This window comes from Bufo gargarizans, chromosome 1 (genome assembly GCF_014858855.1).
Source record: "Bufo gargarizans isolate SCDJY-AF-19 chromosome 1, ASM1485885v1, whole genome shotgun sequence".
Lineage (NCBI taxonomy): Eukaryota > Metazoa > Chordata > Amphibia > Anura > Bufonidae > Bufo > Bufo gargarizans.
Window position 1 is genome coordinate 494,583,959 of NC_058080.1, and position 23,351 is coordinate 494,607,309.

Below are 23,351 nucleotides of genomic sequence, written 5' to 3' on the forward strand. Positions count from 1 at the left end.
AAAATTCTATTTTTCGTGGTAATGAATCGCAATTTTTCCTAAAATAGCGGCTACACGTGTGAGGACTGAGGACATGGGGCAAGGAACTCTTGGAAGGCGGGATCACCCAGATTGACATGCATGCATGAAGCCAATCATCAGCCAGCCAGCCCTATAAATATGGCAGCCATTTTAGATTCTGCCATTTTCTAGCGTTCTGAGTTCAGGGACAGACGTGAGAAGGCACTAGGGACAGCAATAGGAAAAACCTCATTGTGAACAAAGAAATTCAAAAAACGATTTATAAGTGCAGGGGAAGGATAGGGAGGAATTATTTCAAAGCATCTTAATGCAGGGAAAGACATTAGAAGGCGCTAGGGACAGTGTTAGAAAAGCGATTTACAAGTGCAGGGAAAGTATATTTGGGGATCCAAATAGACATTATACAGCTCTGTCATTCCAGCAATTTGTTCTTGGGGTGCAAGTGCTACGTTGAAAAGCCTTTAGTGACCTATATCTGTGGAAAAAGAAAAATATATATGCAGTTCACTTCTGCAGTTATATGTGGTGAAAGCATCTAGTGGCGTATTTCAGTACAAAAAGAAAAATATATAAGCAGTTCACTGTTTAAGTTATTTGCGGTGAAAGCATTTAGTGGCCTATTTCAGTACAGAAAGAAAAAAATATATGCACTTCACTGGTGCAGTTATTTGTGGTAAAAGCATTTAGTGGCCTATTTCAGTACAAAAAGTAAAATATATTCTCAGTTTACTTCTGCAGTTATCTGTGTTAAAAGCGTTTAGTGGCCTATTTCAGTACAGAAAGAAAAAAATATACGCACTTCACTGGTGCAGTTATTTGTGGTAAAAGTGTTTAGTGGCTTATTTCAGTACAAAAAGAAAAATATATTCTAAGTTCACTTCTGCAGTTATATTTGTTGAAAGCGTTTAGTGGCCTATTTCAGTACAGAAAGAAAAATATTTTTGTCGCTTTTATGGGTGTTTTATTTGTTTTTAATTTATTTAGTTCAGCTAAAAGTATGTCACACAGAGAAGTGCCAGGCCATGCACAGAGGAGTGGCAGAGGCATAAATGTTTCTGGTGCAGGCAGAGGTCGTAGAAGAGTAAGGGAGCGTGGTAGCAGGAGTCGCAGCGAGAGGTCTGAGCTCCCGATGTCATCTAGCGGTCGTGTCTTGACCAGCAACCCAGCGGGTCTTGATTGGTTAACGCATTCATCCACTTCATCCCAAGTGACATCAGACAACCCCAGCCAACAGTCGGTGGGTTCGTCAGACACAACCCTTAGATGGCATGGCCCGGGAGCTGGCCCTGTGCCCTCACCTGCCCTCAACCTGCTTCTGTCCTTTTCTGTTACCTCACCCAGAGAAGTATTATATGCTGTTGGCTCAACTCCACTTTTCAGCGAGGGCGAGCTACTAGAGGACAGTCAGCAGCTACTGCCCAGCCAAGATCTGGAGGAGACATCCGCCGCTTCCTCCGCTAGGCGGGCAAGTAGTGATGAGGAGAGTGGCGTGGGAGGTGGTGTTGCGAGCGGTCAGGCTCCTGACCCAGAGACCGTTAAGGAAGACATCAATTACGTGCAGACAGTACTTGATGATGATGAAGCCGATCACACTTGGGAGTCGGGTGAAGGGGCTTTATCATCATCAGGAGAAGAGGATGGCAGCTTGCCTGTGAGCCAGCAAGTCGATAGGGTGGTCGGGAGCCAAACGTGCCCGGGGTAGACCACCTGCTTCGCAGCATCCTACCTGCCCGGGAAGTAGTGGTGCAGGGGTTCACGGAGGAAGCGGCGGTAGCAGTCAGTCAGTGCGGACTGTTGGGGGAAGAAATCACCTATTCGGCAGTGTGGCAGTTTTTTCTTAATCCGCCTGTATAATCTGTGGGCAGAAGGTGAAGCGTGGCCAGGGTGCCAATGTTGGCACTACGGCCCTGCATCAACATACAGTGGCTTGGGAGAACCGTGGCTCTGATGTGGTGGTCTAGCCTGCCGCAGAAACCGCTGCATCACCCAGTGGCACGCACCCGGTTTCAGCCAATTAAGGCTCCACCATCTCAGCCAAAGGGAGCTGTCTGTCATTTCCATCTTCTGCTGGTCCAGATGCTCCTGCTCTTCCTACTCCTCGTCAGTCATTCCGTCAGCAATCAATTACCGAAACGATTGCCAAGAGACAGCAGTATGCGTGCACGCATCCAATGGTGCAGAAGCTGAACGTGTTCCTGGTGCTGCAGTCCCTCCCTTTCCAATTGGTGGACTCTGCACCTTTCAGAGAACTAATGGCTTGTGCCGAGCTGAGGTGGGGAGTACCAAACTGTAATTTCTTTGCAAAAAAGGCAGTACCAGCCCTGCAAAAATATGTTGAACAGAAGGTGGGCCAGTTATTGAGCCTGTCTGTGTTTGCCAAAGTGCACGGCAGCGCCAACGTGTAGAGCTGTAACTACGGTCAGGAACAGTACATGTCCTTTACGGCCCACTGGGTGAATGTGGTTCCTGCACAGCCACACCAGCAACTTCGCCAGGTCACGCCGCTTCCGCTTCCATGTTGTCACGCCGTTGGTCCTGCGACAATATCTGCCTCTGACTCCTCATCCTCCACCATGTCCTCAGCCTCCACTGCAGGGACAAGTCACAGTGCCCCTCCAGCATACCACATGTGCAGGGCACAGCGGTGTCACGCTGTTCTGCACCTCGTTTCCCTGTGCGAACGGAGTCACACAGGGGAGGAACTACTCTGTGTCCTTCATCAAGAAATCGAATCCTGGCTTTCTCACCAACAACTCAAAATCAGAACCATGGTGACCGACAACGGGAAGAACATGGTGTCGGCGCTGCGTCAAGGAGGGCTGAGCCATGCACCCTGCATGGCACACTTGTTCAATCTGGTTGTTAAGCAGTTTCTGAAGTCTTCCACCCATCTGCAAGACATTCAAAAAATGGGCAGGAAACTTTGCATGCACTTCAGCCACTCATACACCGCAAAGCACACCCTCTTGAGCTGCAGTGGCAGAACGGCATCCCCCAACATAGGCTGATATGCAACGTTTCCACCCGTTGGAATTCCACACTCCATATGTTGGACCAACTATACGAACAGAGAAAGGCCATCAATGATTTCTTGATGATACAAGCGGATAGGAGTACTCCCCTGTTTAACTTCGATGTTAGCCAGTGGTAGCTCATGCGTGACACCTGCCATTTGCTCCGGCGTTTTGAGGACCCCACATTATTTGTCAGTCACTAGGACTACGGGATGAACAACGTCATTCCACTGCTTCATGTCCTGGAACAGATGGTGGTAACAATGGCTGGTCAGGAGACTGGAGACGTGGTGCCTAGATCTCACGGCTACATGAGCCCTGTGGGGGCTGAACTGGAAGAGGAGGAGAGGGAGGAGGACATTGGAGCACAGACAATGTGTAGCGAAATGGGTGGTTTTTCTACTCAGGTGAAAGGAGAGGAGGAGCAGGAGCAGCCAGAGGAGCTAGAGGGCGATGATGAAGATGAGACAGATGACCCAGACACACCTTGGCAGTGTGCAGTGGAGATGGAGGCAGGGATTCCCTCCAAGTCACTTGCACAAATGGCCCAATCAATGCTCACTTGCTTGCGTAGTGACAGCCAAATTGTTACCATTCGGCAGAGGGATGACTTCTGGCTCTCCACCTTTTAAACCCTCGCTACTGGTCCAGAATGGGAGCCTTTTTTTTACACCCACTGAGAGGGAGGACAAACTGACCTACTACAGAGACATCCTATGTAGTCAGTTGGCCGCTGCCTATCTGCGCCATTGTCCATCCTATCACAGGTCTGACTGGGGGGCCCTCTGCGCTCACGTTCCACTGCCATGGCTGCTGGGGAGGGGTGAGGTTTCAGGAGCAGCTCCATCAGCAGCAGCCTGAGTCTACAGTCGCTGATGAGTAGCTTTCTTCACCCGCATAGTGAAGAAACTACTCACCAGCAGCAGCAGGTAGACCTGGAGTAGGACCTGAACCAGCAGGTGGTGGCATACTTGGACAGCACCCTGCCAACCCACATTGAAGATCCACTGGACTACTAGGCAGCCAAACTGGATTTGTGGCCGCAACTAGCAGAGTTTGCTCTGGAAAGCTGTCTTGCCCGGCCAGTAGTCTGTAATCAGAGCAGGTGTTTAGTGTGGCGGTGGCCATACTTACCCCAAGAAGAAGTTGCCTGTCCACCCAAATTGTTGAGAGACTGACCTTTGTCAAAATGAGTCAGGCATGAGTCAGCCGGGATTTCCAACCACCAATTCCTGATGCATCAGACTAGATCATCCATGGTGCCACACCAACACTTTGACAAAAGAGACCAGTTTCTTTTGGCTACCTGCCTCAGCTACTACTCTGATGCTGCCACCCGCCTAATGCAACACATCTGATGCCAAGTGCTCCTTCTTTCACCCACCTTCGTCATTCGGTATTGCCACCCACCACCACACTCTGTCACCGGGTCATTTTGTGGTCTCCTGATGCAGCTGCTGCTGCCATCTCCACACTGTCATCTTGCCACTCTGTGGTATCCTCCTGCTGCTTCTGCCATATCCACACTATATCACCTTGCCACTCTGTGGTATCTGGATGCTGCTGCTGCCATCTCCACACTATGTCACCTTGCCACTCTGGTATCCTTATGCTACTGCTGCTGCCATATCCACACTATGTCACCTTGCCACTCTGTGCTATCCTGATGCTGCTGCTGTTGCTGCCATATCTACACTATGTCCCCTTGCCACTCTGTGGTATCCTGATGCTGCTGCCATATCCACCCTATGTCACCTTGCCACTCTGTGGTATCCTGATGCTGCTGCCATCTCCACACTATGTCACCTTGCCACTCTGTGGTATCCTTATGCTTCTGCTACTGCCATCTCCACTCTATGTCACCTTGCCACTCTGTGGTATTCTGATGCTGCTACTGCCATCTCCCCACTATGTCACCTTGACACTCTGTGGTATCCTGCTGCTGCCATCTCCACACTATATCACCTTGCCACTCTGGTATCTTCCTGCTGCTGCTACAATATCCACACTGTGTCACCTTGCTACTCTGTGGTATCTGGATGCTGCTGCTGCCATATCCACACTATGTCACCTTGCCACTCTGTGGTATCCTCCTGCTGCTGCTACTGCCAGTTCCACACTATGTCACCTTGCCATGCTGTGGTATCCTCCTGCTGCCATATCCACAGTATGTCACCTTGCCACTCTGTGGTATCCTGATGCTGCTGCCATCTCCACACTATGTCTCCTTGCCACTCTGTGGTATCTGTATGCTACTGCCATCTCCACACTGTCACCTTGCCACTCTGTGGTATCCTCCTACTGCCATATCCACACTGTCACCTTGCAACTCTGTGGTATCCTGATGCTGCTACCATCTACACACTATGTCACCTTGCCACTCTGTGGTATCCTGATGCTGCTGCCATCTCCACACTATGTCTCCTTGCCACTCTGTGGTCTCCTGATGCTGCTGCTGCCATCTTCACACTATGTCACCTTGCCACTGTGTGGTATCTGTATGCTACTGCCATCTCCACACTATGTCACCTTGCCACTCTGTGGTATCCTCCTACTGCCATATCCACACTGTCACCTTGCAACTCTGTGGTATCCTGATGCTGCTACCATCTACTGCTGCTATATCCACACTGTGTCACCTTGCCACTATGTAGTATCCTAAAGCTGCTGCTGCCATCTCCACACTAGGTCACCTTGCCACTTTGTGGTATCTGTATGCTACTGCCATCTCCACACTATGTCACCTTGCCACTCTGTGGTATCCTCCTACTGCCATATCCACACTGTCACCTTGCAACTCTGTGGTATCCTGATGCTGCTACCATCTACACACTATGTCACCTTGCCACTCTGTGGTAACCTGATGCTGCTGCCATCTCCACACTATGTCTCCTTGCCACGCTGTGGTCTCCTGATGCTGCTGCTGCCATCTTCACACTATGTCACCTTGCCACTGTGTGGTATCCTGATGCTGCTAATGCTATCGCCACACTATGTCACCTTGCCACTCTGTGGTATCCTCCTGCTGCTGCTGCTTCTGCCATATCCACACTATGTCACCTTGCCATTCTGTGGTATCCTGATGCTGCTGCTGCTGCCATATCCACACTATGTCACCTTGCCACTCTGTGGTATCCTGATGCTGCTACTGCTGCCATATCCACAATGTGTCACCTTGCCACTCTGTGGTATCCTGGTGCTGCTGCTGCTGCCATCTCCACACTATGTCACCTTGCCCCTCTGTGGCCTCCTGATGCCGCTGCTGCTGCCATCTCCACGCAATGTCACCTTGCCACTGTGTGGTATCCTGATGCTGCTGCTACTTCCAACTCCACACTATGTCATCTTGCCACTCTGTAGTATCCTCTTGCTGCTGCCAACTCCACACTATGTCACCTTGCCACTCTGTAGTATGCTCCTGATGCTGCTGCTGCCACCACCTCCACACTCTGTCATTGGGCCACTCTGTGGCCTCCTCCTGATGCTGCTGCTGCCACCACCTCCACACTCTGTCATTGGTCCACTCTGTGGTCTCCTTATATTGCCGCCACCTCTAGATTCGGTCATTGTGCCACTCTGTGGCCTCCTCATACTGCTGCCACCTCCAGACTCTGTCATTGTGCCACTCTGTGGCCTCCTCCTGATGCTGCTGCTGCCGCCACCACCTCCACACTCTGTTATTGGGCCACTCTGTGGTCTCCTCATGCCGCTGCCAACTCCAGACTTGGTCATTGTGCCACTCGTTGGCCTCCTCATGCTGCTGCCACCTCCACAATCTCTTGTCGTGGTGCAATTCTGGCCTCCTTATGCTGCTGACACCTTCACAATCTCTCGTCATCGTGCCACTCTGTAGCCTCCTCATGCTGCTGCCACCTCCACAATCTCTCATCGTCGTGCCACTCTGTGGTCTTCTCATGCTGCTGCCACCTCCACAAGCTCTCGTCGTTGTGCTACTCTGTGGCCTCTTCATGCCTCTGACACCTCCACAATCTCTCGCTGTCGTACCACTCTGTGGCCTCCTCATGCTGCTGACACCTTCATAATCTCTCGTCGTTGTGCCACTCTGTGGTCTCTTAGTGCTGCTGACACCTCCACAATCTCTCGTTGTCATGCTACTCTGTCGCCTCCTCATGCTGCTGCCACCTCCACAATCTTTCATCATCCTGCCACTCTGTGGCCTCCTGATGCTGCTGCCACCTCCAGACTCTGTCATTGGGCTACTCTGTGGTCTCCTCATGCTGCTTCCACCTCTCCACTATGTCATAGGTCCAAGGAAAAATGAGATGCACAATGGATCCTGTCTATGTAGTGTAGCAGCTGTAAGGCCTGTATGGTCCCATCAGAATCGGCTTATGATTTGGTAGCCATAAGCAGGAGTGGGTACAAAACACAGAAGACATGCAAATAATCCATTCACGTGTCATCTCTGTTTTAGATCCACTCTTGGTTTTTTTTTTTGTCATTAGCAATACTGATGGATTATTGAAAAATTGCTGACCGAGTGAAGGCGTATGCTCCACAGACAGGATCCGTTTTTTGTGGGTTATTGTTCTGATGGATCAAAGGAAGGGCAAATTAATCAGTGATGTCAACACAAACTTACTGCTGACACCCTCTCCACTCTGTCCGGGGGGCTCTACTGGTATACGCGTTTAATAGAACAGGTTCTGTAGACATCTATGTGGAATCAGCTGGCGACGGTGTAAAAGGGGTGTGCTTCTTCTTGGTGCTAACATCGACCTTTAAGGCTGAGTTCATCCTTAAGTTATTTGGTCAGTTTTGGCCCCGTGACTGCCCAAATAAGTGAAGTGTCATCTGCATGTCATACGGACTCACAGTTTTAATTTACTACCAAAGCAGACTCCCTATGTATGTTACTGTAAGGCACAGTGTTCTACACCACTATAAAGGCTCTTTGCAGCCAGGAAATTGCTGTTTTTTAACGCGATTCGCCGCGAATAAATTCAGAATTTAAAAATTCGCTCATCTCTAGTTATCTCCATTATGTGAATCCCGTCTTGGCTTTTTTTTTTTTTTATTACTTATTGTTCTGCCCAGTTTTTCTCAGTCAGCGATATATTATGTCCCATGATGAGCTCATCTTTTATAACACCATTCATCTCAAACACTACAGGCATTTATACTCATGCACTCCATATTGAAACCCCTTCTAGTAAATAACCTGGTCAGGACAGAATAACTCTAATTAGGTGTTTTCATGAATCACCCCATCCTGGTCTTTCCACATTCTTGTTCATCCATTTTCTTTGCACCCCTTCTATTTATTACATCAATGATTTCCTCTAATATCCCCTAACGTTCTCCTATCTCCCTCTCCACCCTTATCTCGGTATCCCATCTATATATCCCTCTGTCTCCCTCTCTCACGCTCTCAGTCCGCAGTCCTCTAGGATTAGCTCCTCTAGGTGCTGTGATCGGCCCACGCAATGTAGGATCTGTTCTGTCACCTCCGATCCCTAATTGTAAAAAAAAAAAAAAAAAAAAAAGGCAAATTAGGCAATATATAGATATCATAATTTGTGCCACAAACAAAGCAGAAATGATTGCAGCATTTACCAGTTTGAGATTTGCGGCCTGGAGCCTGAGAAAATACTGATTATACGCCAAAGCTGCAACAACCAGAGCCAGGTCCCTGTGGAGGAACAGAAAGATACAGTGTGAGCAATATAGTAGCCTACGAGTAGTGACAGCGCTTTCCTACTGCTTTCCCCTGACCTGCTTTCCAGATGGCTGAAGTCCTGCAAGTTAAATTCCCGGCTGTCCTGAGAGTGATAAATCATATCCACATCCTGAAATGAGACACAGAAGGAACAAATGAGAAAAACTGCATAAACTCTGCAGTAACATCAATCAGTTTTCAGATGTAACATTAAGGGCGCCTTCACAAGCGGCAGATTTTGTGGCAGAAAATTCTGCAACTGAAAATCAGCTCCATTCACTTTAATGGGGTTTGCAAAAAATCCATGTGCTTGTCGCCCCATTCGAATGAACTGATTTTTAGTCGTGGAATTTTCTGCCACAAATTTTGCCGTGTGTGAAGGCACCCTTACAGAAACAAAATGCATCATCAAAGACAAACCATAGGGTAAAAAACCAGAGCAGCATTTACCCAACCAGAGAACATATTGTAAATTTACCCAAACTTTTTCCTAAGCTATTCCAGAGCAAAGTCCATTACAACTTTCTAAAAAAGCCTTAAGACCCACTCATATGCTGGATTTTGCATATTCCGCAACAGAATCCTCAGTGGTTGTTCACTTTGGAGGCCACGAACCCGCTTGTGGCTTAGCTCCATTGAATGGAGAACATTACACTGTAATACGCAAGTTCAAGTCTGGACCCTGGTAAAATTCTGCCTTAAAAAATAAAAATGATAAATTGCAGGGTATTGTATAATTGTTTATAGCATATTTAAATACATTGCCTGTTTGCATTGTTTTGTGGTCTCATTTATTAAAATCCTGCTGGGTCAATTTTTTACAGTCGTTGGCCATTAATTGCACAGGTTTTTTTTTCTTGCAAGCAACCGATAATGGATAACCAACCAGATTTACTAATGTTTCTGCACCTACAATCTATCTAAAAAGTGTTGCAAATTGGCCCAATTTTGGCGCAACTAGGGTTACTACACTTTTTTCTTGACTTGCTAAAAAAGGGGACAGGGCTTAACATTAAAGGGGCATGGCCTAAAATATGCATTTTTGCACCAAAAGTCCGCTACAATTCTGCTGCAAAATTCAGCCTCAAAGTAAGCTAACCAATAATTGGTATCGAGTCAGAGAATAGTGTCTATCCTTGCACCACATTTATCATCTCAGCCGGGTCAGCCCATGTGATAAATCTGGTGCAGGTCTAGACCGCTTGTCTAAGTTTACTCCATATATAGGATTAGTACATCCCAGACAATCTGTCCTAATTTTCACCTACCGTGATTTTGGTCGACTGTAGTCAGCCACAACCTGAAGTTTATGGTAAGTCAATCATTCAACAGCCAGTCAGACATTAGAAATGGGGTGGTAGTTTTTCTCCTTTCTGCATTTTGTGCGTATTTATAAATGTTTATTTCGGTATTATTTCTAGTGTGTGTCTGATGAACAATTTGAAGCTCAAGTCTATTGCCAGCTCAAGATATTTTGTCTTGTCAAGTCAGTTTTTCCTACATAGAAAATCTCCCTCATCACTTACGCTAGTGGACAGTTGCCCTGTCTTCTCCATGTTGGGAACAGCATCACATACAGATCACTGTCACAGACCTGCTGTTCTGTATGTGATGAGCAGGAGCTGTGTTTTCTGCTTACTGGCTGCGTCTGGCAATGAGATTAAGGATAAAGTGCCAATATAGTTTCAATAGATCATTGTGGACTGAACCCATCAATTTAATGTGTATGGGAGGAGGGGTGGCTTCGGACTCTTTCCCGATGGAAGATATCAAGGGAGAGAAGGATTGGGACGGTTGAAACTCAACCTGCCTGATACTTTGTTCTCCGGGAGATATTTGGCCCTTTAATTCCATGAAAGCTACATATAACTTACCCACTGAACCTCTTCTCTGCAACACACGCCATTATAGTCACAAAGAGCAGCATACGTCTCTGAAAAACCACCTAAAGAAAAGGGGATTGGAATCATTACTAATAAAGTCACTGATGATAGAGCATGTGTTCTTTTTTTAGAATTAGATTAGAAATAAATGTTTTATGTATGTATTATCAGTGATATAAAAGCACAATCTCATTCAGGGAAAGAGACATATTGAATAGTTAAGTCATAATGATATATAGTAACATCAAAGAAAATAATAAAACATGTTAGAAGTAGGATTGGTTGTTAGTAAGGTGGTCAGGATTCATGTTCCATACAATTTTTTGTTTATTTTGTAAGCAGTAATTTTCTTTAACAGATCCACACTAGCTTGGATGTAGTAGTAATGTAGTAGTGTGCCATCAATCTGGAAATCATTGGCATCATGAAGCTTACCAACTGCCGGAGACTTAGGCTACTTTCACACCAGCGTATCCATCATGGATCAGCAAAAATGCTTCCGTCATAATAATACAACCGTCTGCATCCTTTCTGAATGGATCCGGTAGCCAAGACGGATCCGTCTCTAAAACCACTGTAAGTCAATGGGGGACGGATCAGTTTTCTTTTATGTCAGACAAAACGGATCCGTCTTCATTGACTTACATTGTGAGTCATGACGGATCTGTCTTCCTCCGCACCACATTGCGGACAGAAAAATGCTGCTTGCAGAGTTATTCTGTCCGCGATGGGGAAGCAACCAAAATGAACAGAATGCATTTTGGTGCACTCTGTTTCGTCAGTTCAGTTTTGTCCCCATTAACAAGTTCCAGCTTGTGCTGTGTACACAGTAATTTACAATAAAAGGTGACACTTCTGTTATAAAGTTGGAGGTAGATAACAAAGGAATACACCATGATGACAGGTGATGCAGCCATCAATGGCAAATAGCAGTGTTTAGTGATGAAAGCAGGTTCTGTCTTGGTACTAATGGTGGCCACATCAGAGTTTGCAGGAGGGCTGAAGAGTGCCTACTGCCATCATGCATAGTACGGAGACACGAAGAACCAACACTAGGTGTCATGGTGTAGGCCGCCATTAGCTACCATGGATGTTCCCATCTGGTATTCGTAGCGGGAACATTGACCAGCCTTTGCTATGTCCAGGACATTGTGGAACTAGTCCTAGTACCTTTTTTGACTCACAAGATGTGGTGTTCCAACAACATAATGCCTTCCCACACACTGGCTGTGCTACACAAAGTACTCTTCAGGGGATCCAGCAGCTCCCCTGCCAGATCTCTCTCCCATCGAGAATGTCTAGGATTGTATGGAGCGACTAATTTCCCATGCACAGCGGTCAAGAACCACCTTGGCTGAACTACGGGTACAAGATGAAAGATCTTGGACTGTCATACCACAGGAGGATCTCCAGCATCTGTATGACCGTTACCATGCCAGGCTGGCAGCCTGTATCGCAGCAGGGGAAGATGCCACCCAGGATTAATATGACCCCGCTTCATCATATACTCTGCTGTACGAGATAAAGGGTGCACCACCTTGGTTGTGTGGTCATTGACCAAGCACCACTAGCAGTTTATACTGTGGTCAATCTCAGGTCAATCGCATGATGTTTTCAAGGTGTTCTTCTTTCATTTTCCGCTAGTGTATATACAGGTACCATGACTTACTTTATTTGCTATGTTTGATGTACCACATTGTTAAAAACAAGATAAAAATATACATCATAATACATAAAAAGGCATGGCAAATACTTTCAGTTATAGTTCTGTACATTTTTATTTTGTGTGACATTTCAAGCCATGCACTGTGTGTGGAAAAATAATAGGTGTAAAAAAAAAAGCACTGCAGATGAGTCACGATCAGTACTAAAAGGAATCAGCACTAGAAAGAATGCCAAGGCTAAATTTGACATACAATGATGTAGGTGGCAGGGCAGAAGCAGGTAGAAAATCAAAATTCTGTTGCAATCTACCTCAAAATCTCCAAGAAAGAAGATCATCAATGGTTTTGGAAGCACATAGGATGAATGCTGCATGAATGGTTTGGCTTAGTAATTGGTCATCGGCAAATGTCACGGTAGACAAAAAAAGTTTGTGCATCTTTGGTGTAGAGTGTGGAGCATGTGGTCATAAACCAGTCCCAAGGTCACAAATCGAAAAATGTCCATATGCTATTTATGATGCCCGCACTGAAAATGCTTTCAGTTGAGGTTGGTCCATCCTTGTGGAACACAATGCTCTGTAAAATCATTGACAAATGGGCATTGGGATTTTTTACCTTTAACAAAGGCTTATTTCCTACCGGTAATGAGCGCCAATTGACCATACAGCCTGTCAATCGGTGCTCGTATAATAAAGCATGCAAAGTGTATGGGCACGAACGATCGTTATTTACAGGAGAAGATGTGTTGCCGAAGAAAGATATATTTTTTTTATACCAACATGAAAGACGTGATCAACGACAAATGAACATTTGCTCACTTGTCAACTGATTGGCGGGCATGCTTAGACGGGATCAAACATTCGTATGTGTGGCAGAGTGACCACTGTGTCCCTTCTGGCACCAGAGCCTGGATGCAGCATCTGGAATTAGACTGATCTGATGGACCCTGCACATGAAGTGTTAAAAGCCTTAGTAACAGGACTCTTTGTAGGAATCAATAGCAGACACAAGCCGGCCTTTCACCACAATACAAAGCTATTTTTACTTTTTCTTTCCGGATGTACAATTGAAATTGCTGATATTGTTCACATTTGAGATCCCAGTTTTTTTTTTCTGCTTCAGTAATAAATATCAGATGAAACATTGAGCTTGGTCAATTTTCAGCAAAACGTAAGAGATCTGCAGAATACATCTAATCATGATGGCACAAGATGTTAACTCCTTATGATCTGGATTTACTATAGAGTCTGCTTTGGTCAGTTGCAGCTAATGTTCATGCTGACAGACCCTAATAGGCAGACACATATCGCAGACCTGTGATCTTCCTTCAGGCTCCTGGCTGCCATGGCAACCCATTAAAACCCACATTGTGGATTCTCCACTATTAACTGTGGTATCTCAGGGGGTTAAATTGCTGGTATCTCAGTCATCTCCAATCCATGCTCCCGTGTCCACACCATTTTCACTCAGTACATGTACAGTGGTCTGTGTTAAGGGGTTAAGATGGGTTGTCTTATGAAGTACATCACAACCCTTCATCTGATTGTTCCGGCTCTGGCTTCTGAAACCCTCAGAGATCAGCTGTTATTGTTAGGAGAAATTGGGCCTTCTACCTCATGAGAATGGCTGTCCATGTAACGTATGGGTAGAACCGGTCCACCGCAGCCAGAGCTCATACTTATCGGCTCTCTACTCTGGCTCATGGAGGGTGACCCTAAGCACTTTAAATATACACTATATGCATACAGCTTAGAGCTAGACTAGATGCACCAAATTTCTCACAGTAGCTTACATTGTATGATCAGTTTGGAGACTCTTTAGAAACTTTTATCCCACCTCTTGGTTGGCTTACTTAACAATTTTTTTTGCGCCACAATTTTTATGCAATATCACACATTAAACCTGTACCCCTTTCCACTAGTTAACAAACCCTTTTTCTCTGAGCCATGCCTACTTGTCTAGTAAGGTATGAAAAAGGTTTGTTGGCGCACGGCACATACAGTATACTAGTGTTTTGTTCAAATTGAGCCAGATTTTTAAAGAGCTAAAAGTTAAAAAATGTTTTAAAACAGGCTTGGATCAGTGCAAAATAATAAGATAAGTTATAGTCATCTTACTGATCCCCTGCCGCTCTCGTTCTGACGCTTCCTGCCAGTCTCTACTTCCTGCTCCCTCTCAACACTGCCCGAGTGACTTACTAAGCAGTCATTTCCTGCATATCGCGAGGGACCAAGAAGTAGAGACCATCTGGAAGCGTCAGAACGGGAGTGGCAGGGGATTAGGAAGGTTGGTATCACTTATTTTATTAAAATAATCATAGATCAGACAAGTGATAACCCCTTTAACAAGTTCTAAAGTTAGACCTCTTTCACATGATGACATGGTGACAAGATGGTCAGTGGTCCTTCCATGAAGATGTCCGTGAAGGATCCGTGTTTGGTCCATGTGTCTGTTTTTTGCCCTCCATTTGTCATCCATATTCCATGTACACTGCTAGGCTGAAAATTAATTTTCAGAGCATCCAACCACGGACCAAACGCTGAAGGCATCCATGTTCACAGAGGGATCCGTAATCATGGATAACAGTAGAGCATGCTTCAGTGGTCCTTGGAAAACCACTGATATATGAATACACACATTAAAGTCAATGAATACACGTGCTGTCTGTGGAGACCCTGGATAGCACACAACCGTGATTCACTGACAAGTGAAAGAGGCCTTTAAGGGGTTATCCCATCTTAGACAATGGGAGCATATCACTAGGATATGCCCCCATTGTCTGATAGGTGCGGGTCCCACCTCTGGGACCCGCACCTACAAGGAGAACGGAGCCGGGGAGAGTTGTGGCTGGACGCCCCCGGGTTTCCTGGCGTCCGTCCACCACCAGGCGCAGCTCCCCGCCTCTCCCATTGAAGTGAATGGTAGCGCCCTGCGCATGCGAGGCCACCGCTCCTATTCATTTCTATGGGGCCGACGGAAATTGCCGAGCCAGCGCTCGACTATTTTCAGTGGCTTCATAGAAATGAATGGAGGGCGGCTGCGCATGCGCAGTGCACCCTCCTCAAATTTCTCCGCTCCGTTCTCCTTGTAGGTGCGGGTCCCAGAGATAGGACCCGCACCTATCAGACAATGGGGGCATATCCTAGCGATATGCCCCCATTGTCTAAGATGGGATAACCCCTTTAATGTTATAGCCAGCAAATAAAGATGCTATCAGTTACATCAAGCAACACATAAATTTTATGACCATCACGTAATCAATATTCTTCATCATGACTTTCATTTTCATTTCATGTAATTACAAGTATTCCATGGCTATTAATGTTATAATTTTCATGAATGATATATTGTAATATTACAAACACGTTAATAAAAAGTACATATGCAGCAGTAACAAATCACTTAGCCTTACCGCAGATCCCAGTTGTAGCGGGAAGCCCAGCAGTGTCGGAGTTTGGAGATGAATTTCGGGAACTGTCCGCAGACTCGGGATATTGTCGCCTGACCAAACATCTGTCACATATAAGCAAGATGGGTTGCAGAAAATACATCAGTGATTTTTATTAGGAAGTTGTTTTAAAATGAAAACTGAAATGTATTTCATTGAAAGTAACCAATTACTTCATACTATTTATTTCGGAAGTCTATCAGGAGAAATTAGTTGCTTTTTTCTTCCAAATACATGCATGTATTTCTGTTATTTTTTAAATATATGGAGATGGAGACACCATTTTGTCTAGGTAATTAAACCTTTCTTGAAACACAATCTATCCAACATGACAACCTAACAATCATTAAAGAGCACTTGTCAGCAGGAAATCTAGGCATACTGCCTGGTAGGGTTGATTCTTCAGATGTATATGCAAATGAGTGCTTCAGTGCACCAAGGGACAGGGCTGAACCCCTTGGTGCACCTCAGTTCCTTAGCTTTAGGCCTTATATACATGACCGTATGTATTTTGCAGTCCGCAAAAAAGGATCCGCCAAAAATACGGATGACTTCCGTGTGCATTCTGTATTTTACGGAACGGAACAGCTGGCCACTAACAGAACAGTACTATCCTTGTCCATAATGTGGACAATAATAGGACATATTCAATTTTTTTTGAGGAACGGAAATACGGACATACGGAAACGTAATGCACACGGAGTACCTTCCGGTTTTTTTTTGTGGACCCATTGAAATGAATGGTTCCGCATACGGTCCGCAAAAGAAACGGAACGGACACGGAAAGAAAATACATTCGTGTGTATGGGGCCTTACATTAATGGCCACACCCTTTGATGGACTGAAGTCCTTTGCATTTGCATAAAGTTTTTTTTTTCATGGGAATGCAGCAACTGTAGACAGGCATTGGTTTAATCTGCAGGGTCAACCCTACCAGACAGTATACCCGATGACCCGGCTGACAGATGTCCTTTAACCCCTTGGCATACCAGAAGTTTTTTCATTTTTTCATTTTTATTTTTCTTCCCTATCTTCCTTGAGCCATAATTTATTTTTCCGTTCAAGTTATACTTTCTAATGTCATCATTTAATATGGCATACAATTTAGTGGAAAGCGGGGAAAAAATTCCAAATGGGGTGCAATTGGAAAAAACACACAATTCCTCCACCGTTTTACAGGTTTTGTTCCTACGGCATTCCCTTTCTGGCACAACTGCCTTTCATTCTCTGGGTCAGTATGATTACAACGATATCACATATGTATAGGGTTTTTATGTCTAAATAGTGTAAAATAAATTAAAACTTTGAAAAAAAAATCATTTTTTTTACTTCACCATATTCTGACCACTATAACTTTTTTATATTTCTATATTGTAGATCTGTAGTTTTTATTGATACCATTTTGGAGTGTGTGTGACTTTTTGATCACATTTAATTACATTTGCCATATTTGAAACCTCTTTTTATATTTTAATATTATGGGAGTTTTCAGACCCGGCGATATTTTTTGTTACTTATGTATTTATCTTTTATTCTATGGAAATGAAGGTAATTTAATTTTTATATTTTTTTTTTATATATATATATATATATATATATATTTTATGGTATTGTAGCTCATGCTTGATCTTATAGATCCATGAATAGAGCAGAATTGCTCATTTCTTATGTTTGCCCGCCACCCGCTGGTCAAAATAAAAATTGCAGCTTCAATACCCTGGGTCTCTCTAGAGAGACCGAGCGTATTGAAATCAATTAGCGGCATCCTCAATGGCCGCAGAGGATGCCGGTAAGAAGCTTGGAAGTGCGACCTTCTGGGTTTTTCACCCTTTAGATGCCGTGATCACACTTGATCACAGCATCTAAAGACTTTAGTGACAGCAGTCAGCATTATCAGCATTATTGCACGTGCAAGCAGGTGCCATGTTTGCCCATCGCTCCAGTAGGGCTCTGGTAACGAAAGGGTTAAAGGGATTAGCCTGTCTGAGACACTGATGGCATGTTGCTAGGATATGCCACCAATGTCAGATAAGTGCAGGTCCTACCTGCTGAGACCCACTCCATCTCCAGAACGGAGCCCATTAAGTGAACAGAAAGCAGCTGGACGTGTACCTCCGCCCTCCGTTCACAGCTATGGGAGTTTTGAAAATAGCTGGCAGTCCAATAGCAGTGAATGGAGAAGTTGACACGCTTGTGTTGTACACTCTCCATTCACAGCATTTCCGAAAACATCCCAACGCGCTTGCTATTTTCAGAACGGTCATAGCGATGTATGAAGAGCATGTCACAGGTGTGCTCTCCTTCACTTTGAGGGACTCCTTTTGGAGATAGGAGCGGGTCTCAGAGGTGGGACCTGCCCCTATCTGATTTTAATGGCATATCCTAGTGATAGGCCATCAAAGTAGCAGATGGGACAACCCCTTTAATGATTAAACAATGTTATCTTATTAAATAGGATCTGTCACAGCTACTCACATGTATATGATTCCTCCGTTATTCCTTCTAAAAATATATGACTAAATTGACGACCAATCCCCTAGTTCAGTGATGGCGAACCTGTTAGAGATCGGGTGCCCAAACCGCAGCCCAAAACACACTTATTTATCGTAAAGTGCCAACACGGCAATGTAACCGGAATACTCCAGTCCAGTATAGTATATTTTCCATGTACTTTATTCTTCATTTAAGTATAATGACCTGCCTACATTCAATGTGCTGTTCATAGTGCGCCCAGCGCTGATAAATGGCTGGTAAAGTCCAGAGTATATTGGTACACCATAGACTTTTTCCAGGGTGCGGGTGCCCACAGAGAGAGCTCTGAGTGCCGCCTCTGGCACCCGTGCCATAGGTTCGCCATCACTGCCCTAGTTAGTAAGGTATGTCCTTACACTATTATACAGCCAAAACTGACTGGTCAGTATGAAAGTGGGCTAGGACACACCACCAACTGATAACACCCAACTTTCAATGTATTCCTACATTTCTAGATGGAATAACAGAGGAATGGGACAACAAATTGTTTTAATTAAACATGTTCCAGAATCATGGTATTATGGCGATTAGAATGCTCTGCCAGTCAGGCAGTCTCATGTATTGGGGCCTCCAAAGGCTGAAAAGAGAAAATGGGCATGTTGAACTGCCTCTTTCACCATGGAAATAAGCATGCATGCTGGGCAGATCTGAGCATGCTTGTTTGTGCTGGTGTCAGGCAAAGGGACAGTATATTAATGTGGAATCTGGAAATATGGTACACCACAGCTCTCTGTGAACCAGTATTTTGAGGACTCATAAACTTCTGAGTTGTAAGCGGCCTCAAAACCCATAGATTTTTATAAAATCTTAGTATATGGTGCCTCTGACTTTATGCTTAATATGGACATTTATTATTTTAGATTGTGCTCCACAAGATGCTATATCATGGAGCTATTCTTCCCATAGAACCAAATAATAGGGTGCTGTATAACTGCCAGAGAGCGGTGCCATCTTAATCATATATGGCGGTAAACTGTTTATTCTGTTAGCTGTCTTAGGGAAAGACTATCCTTGTTAGCTCATTTCTTACCACAGCGAACTGCAAACTGCAATTAAAGAATTCCCAATGGACCGTGCTGAGCTCTAATGAAGACATTTATTGTCTAATGTTCAAAATGAGAACTTACACTGTGTCTGGAGTTGGAAATATTTTGGAGAGTGTGGCCTGGATGCCGTTAATCAGCTGATCTGAATTCTGAGCAGTCAGCGTCAGCTGGAAGTTTCCTTTCTCTGTTTCAATGAGTATCTGCAAGAGGATAGCAAACCATGTAATGGTGGCATGGAGGACAGCACACTCAGAACAGTGGCCTATAACGGACCACGGCAGATGTAATATAGTGAATGCTAAAGGCAAGAGGCAGTGTAACCTTGGATCTAATACATATAATACACCCAAGTCTTGGTGGATGAGAGTATCAAGGTATAGGCTAGGTATTGCTACTGTATAATATTTCCCCACATATTCAATACCTGGCTAGGACTGATAGCTGTGAGAGATCGGATTTCCAGCACACTGAATGAACTTTCAATCTAAGAAATATGGAAACATAAAGGTTACTGATATTCCGCAATATAGACAAAAGGCAAGAAAAACAAATGGTGAATTATTAAGGGCAGTGGAAGAATATGAAATAGGTAAAACATATGGATAAAAGTATTGGGACACCTACACATCACACCGACAGTTTCTGCTCTTCTGGGAAGGCTTTCTGTCAGATTTTGGAGTGTTTCTGTGGGAATTTTTGCCTATTTATCTAGAAGAACATTTGTGAGGTCCGACACTGATGTTGGGAGAGAGGACTTTGCTCACAATCTCCATTCTAGTTTATCTCATAGGTGTTTGATGAGGTTGAGGTCAATGATCGGTCCGGGCCAGTTAAGTTCTTCCACACCAAACCCACCCAACCATGCCCTTATGGACGTTGCTTTGTTCACTGAGGCACAGTCATGCTGGAACAGAGGAGGGCCTTCTCCAAACTGTTCCCACAAAGTTAGAAGCATTCAATAGTTCGAAATGTCTTGGTATGCTGAAGCACTAACATTTCCCTTCACTGGAACTAAGAGGCCTAGTCTAACCGATGAAAAACAACCCCAAGACGTTATTCCTCCTTCACCAAACTTTACAGTTGGCACAATGCAGTCAGGTAGATAACGTTCTTCTGGCATCCGCCAAACCCAGACTTATCCACTAGACATCAGATTCGTCACTCTGCAGAAAATGTTTCCACTGCTCCAGAGTCCAGTGGCATTACACCACTCCATCCGACGCTTGGCATTGTGCTTGGTGATGTAATGCTAGCATGCAGCTGCTTGCCCATGGAGTCCCATGCCATTAAGCTCCCGGTGCACAGGCTTTGTGCTGATGGTAATGGCAGAGCAGGTTTGGACAGGTTTGGCAGAGCGATGGTGACTTTTATGCACCTGGTGCCGCACTTTGTAACTTTACGTGGTTCCCTCTTTACGGCTGAGTTGCTGTAGTTCCTAAATGCTTCCAGTTGATTGTGGAATATTTATGAGGGAAGATATTTCACGAACTGACGTGTGGCAGCGGTGGCATCCTATCACAGTACCACACTGGAATTTAGTGAGAACCTTAGAATGACCCATACATTCACAAATGTTAGTAAAAGAAGACCGCGTGGTTGAATTACTCCATATGGCTGGTGGCAGATGAAGATTTAAACTGAGCGCGTTCGACCAGCTCAGTGAGAAGGAGAAAAATAAGGAAAAGAACAGATGGCGATATACACATACATTTTATTGTATAGCTCGCTGGCTATGCAAAATTTTTAAATACATGAAATTACAAAAGTATTCAGATCCAACTGCTGGTTTGAAAAGTGTTATTTTATAGGTTTAGACAGTTTCTTCTCTTTTTTTACTATATGTGGACTGTCGAGCTTTGTTGCGGGCAGTCAAGCTTTGAAAATGGCACTTAAATCAGTCGGGGCTGAGCATTGAATTAGGTTGTTCTCAGGAAAAATTTAAAGGGTTACTTTAAAGGGATTGTGGTCCGAAAACATATTGTACACTTTTCAAACCAGCACCTGGTTCTGAATATTGTTGTAATTTCATGTATTAAAAAATTTAGTATAGCCAGCGAGTTATTCAATAAAATGTATGTGTATATCGCCATCTGTTCTTTTCCTTATTTTTTGTCCTTCTCACTGAGCTGTTTGAACGCGCTCAGTTTAAATCTTCATCTGCCACCAGCCATATGTTCTGTTAGAAGCTGGGGCAGTTACAGGGAGAGATCTGCAGCAGAAAGGACACACCCCTGAGCTGCCAGGCTGAAGATAATCTAGTAGAGCAGTGGATGTGGAGATCTCTGGATCCATGTCAGGTACAGGGCTGGTTCTAGCTTTGTTCATAAGGTAATGTCATGTACTATATATAATATGATGTCTGATTTTCAATTTTACATCAATCATGGCATAACCCCCTTTAACTAGTGCTTTGGCCGGGTGATGTTAAATATGCCTTTATATGCAGTATAATATGCAGAAAATTTCCTGAAAATCAGTTCCATTTATCTGACTGGTGCTTGCAGAAACCCATGTTGGATAATAGGAACTGATTTTCAGTCACAGAATTTTTTTGTCTGCCAGAAGAATAAATGATAATTCTGTAGCGCTCTTGCTAATTTTTCTGCCGACAGTAATTTTTAGTAAAAAGCTCTGGTCATTTCACATCCAAATAAACCCATTTTGTGTCTTTTGTCGGATGGTGCAATTCGGAGGCCTGAATCATTTTACATGGGAAAGAAGCTCCTAGCAACCAATCAGATTCCCCCTTTCATTTTCCAAAGGAGCTGTGAAAAATGAAAGGTGGAATCTGATTGGTTGCTGTGGGCAACTGAGCCAGTTTTCCTTTACATCAGTTTTGATAAATCTGCTCCTGAATGTTTAATGAAGGAAGAACCTAGATGATGTAAAACTAAGGTACCAATTAGAGATGAGTGAATTTAATATTTTGAAATTTGATCACGCTTCATTTGGTGGTAGAAGCAGAATTGAGTTATGGATTCCGTTACCACGGACCATAACGCAATTCTATGACGGAATGCCTTTAGAGGCATTCCATTATTCATTCCGTCACAATAGAAGTCTATGGGCCGCAAAACGGATCTGTCCCATTTCCGTTATGCAGGGGAGTCCTCTAAAGCCATTACGTTATGCATTCTGTCATAGAATTGCGTTATGGTCCGTGGTAACGGAATCCATAACGCAATTCTGCTTCTACCACCAAACGAAGCGTGATCGAATTTCAAAATATAAAGTTCGCTCATCTCTAGTACCAATATTATGCCTCCTTTAAATCAAAATGTTATATTTGGCCACCTGAAGAAGACGTTGCTGTGGTTTTTGGAATAATCTGGATCACAGAACTTATGTAATAACCCAGTTCATACATCACTCACCTTTGCTGGCAGTTTGACGTGGAATATATAGAATCTCCAGCATGTTGTGACCTGAGAAGGAATACATAGATACGACAGGTTTTATGCTTTTTATAATTGGCAAGAGGATGTGTGTGTATGCAACCATGGCAAAAAACGCAAGTGGTTAAATGGACCAGTTGCCATGGTAACGGCCATGCTTTGCTTTGTTGTGCCCCCCTGAATTGTTTGTCTCAGAGAAGACAACCAGTTAGATCCTATGAATAATCTTCTCAGCTTGTCACTAGGAAACTAGCTTGATATTCACTTTACTAAAACATTAGCAAATTCAACAATTCTGTGTGATCCACATCGTGCCTATGTATGTGCCTGTGCCTGCAAGTGATAATCCACTCTTGCTGCCTGACAGAAACCTATGGACACCTATGGGAGCACTTATTTTTCATTGCGTTTTTTTTTTTTTCAACTGATCTTTATTAAAATGTTTAACCCTTTTTTCACTACAGCTTTCACTGCATCTACAGATTACTTGTTTTCTGTCTAACATTGGACTGGTCAGGGAGCTGCTCTAATGGCTTGTTCTATAGCCTTTATCTCTGAACTCCTGCTAACAGTTCATAAACGCTCATGATAGGTAAAATCTTATCAGTCTGATAAAAACAAATTCATGATAATAAGTGTTTATAAGCTGTCAGGAGTTCAGAACTAAG

At 44.3% G+C, this 23,351-nt stretch overlaps 1 protein-coding gene across 1 annotated transcript in view; it reads right to left on the minus strand.

Moving 5' to 3' along the window:
• CARMIL3 (capping protein regulator and myosin 1 linker 3) overlaps nucleotides 1–23,351 on the minus strand; it is a 95,609-nt gene that overhangs the window by 60,932 nt on the left and 11,326 nt on the right. Inside the window, exons 3-10 of the mRNA XM_044287936.1 lie at nucleotides 22,663–22,713; nucleotides 19,713–19,772; nucleotides 19,370–19,488; nucleotides 15,675–15,775; nucleotides 10,590–10,660; nucleotides 8,772–8,845; nucleotides 8,613–8,688; nucleotides 8,424–8,512 (exon numbers count right to left, since the gene is read on the minus strand). Coding sequence (XP_044143871.1) covers nucleotides 8,424–8,512; nucleotides 8,613–8,688; nucleotides 8,772–8,845; nucleotides 10,590–10,660; nucleotides 15,675–15,775; nucleotides 19,370–19,488; nucleotides 19,713–19,772; nucleotides 22,663–22,713 — 641 coding nt within the window. The remainder of the gene's footprint in view (nucleotides 1–8,423; nucleotides 8,513–8,612; nucleotides 8,689–8,771; nucleotides 8,846–10,589; nucleotides 10,661–15,674; nucleotides 15,776–19,369; nucleotides 19,489–19,712; nucleotides 19,773–22,662; nucleotides 22,714–23,351) is intronic.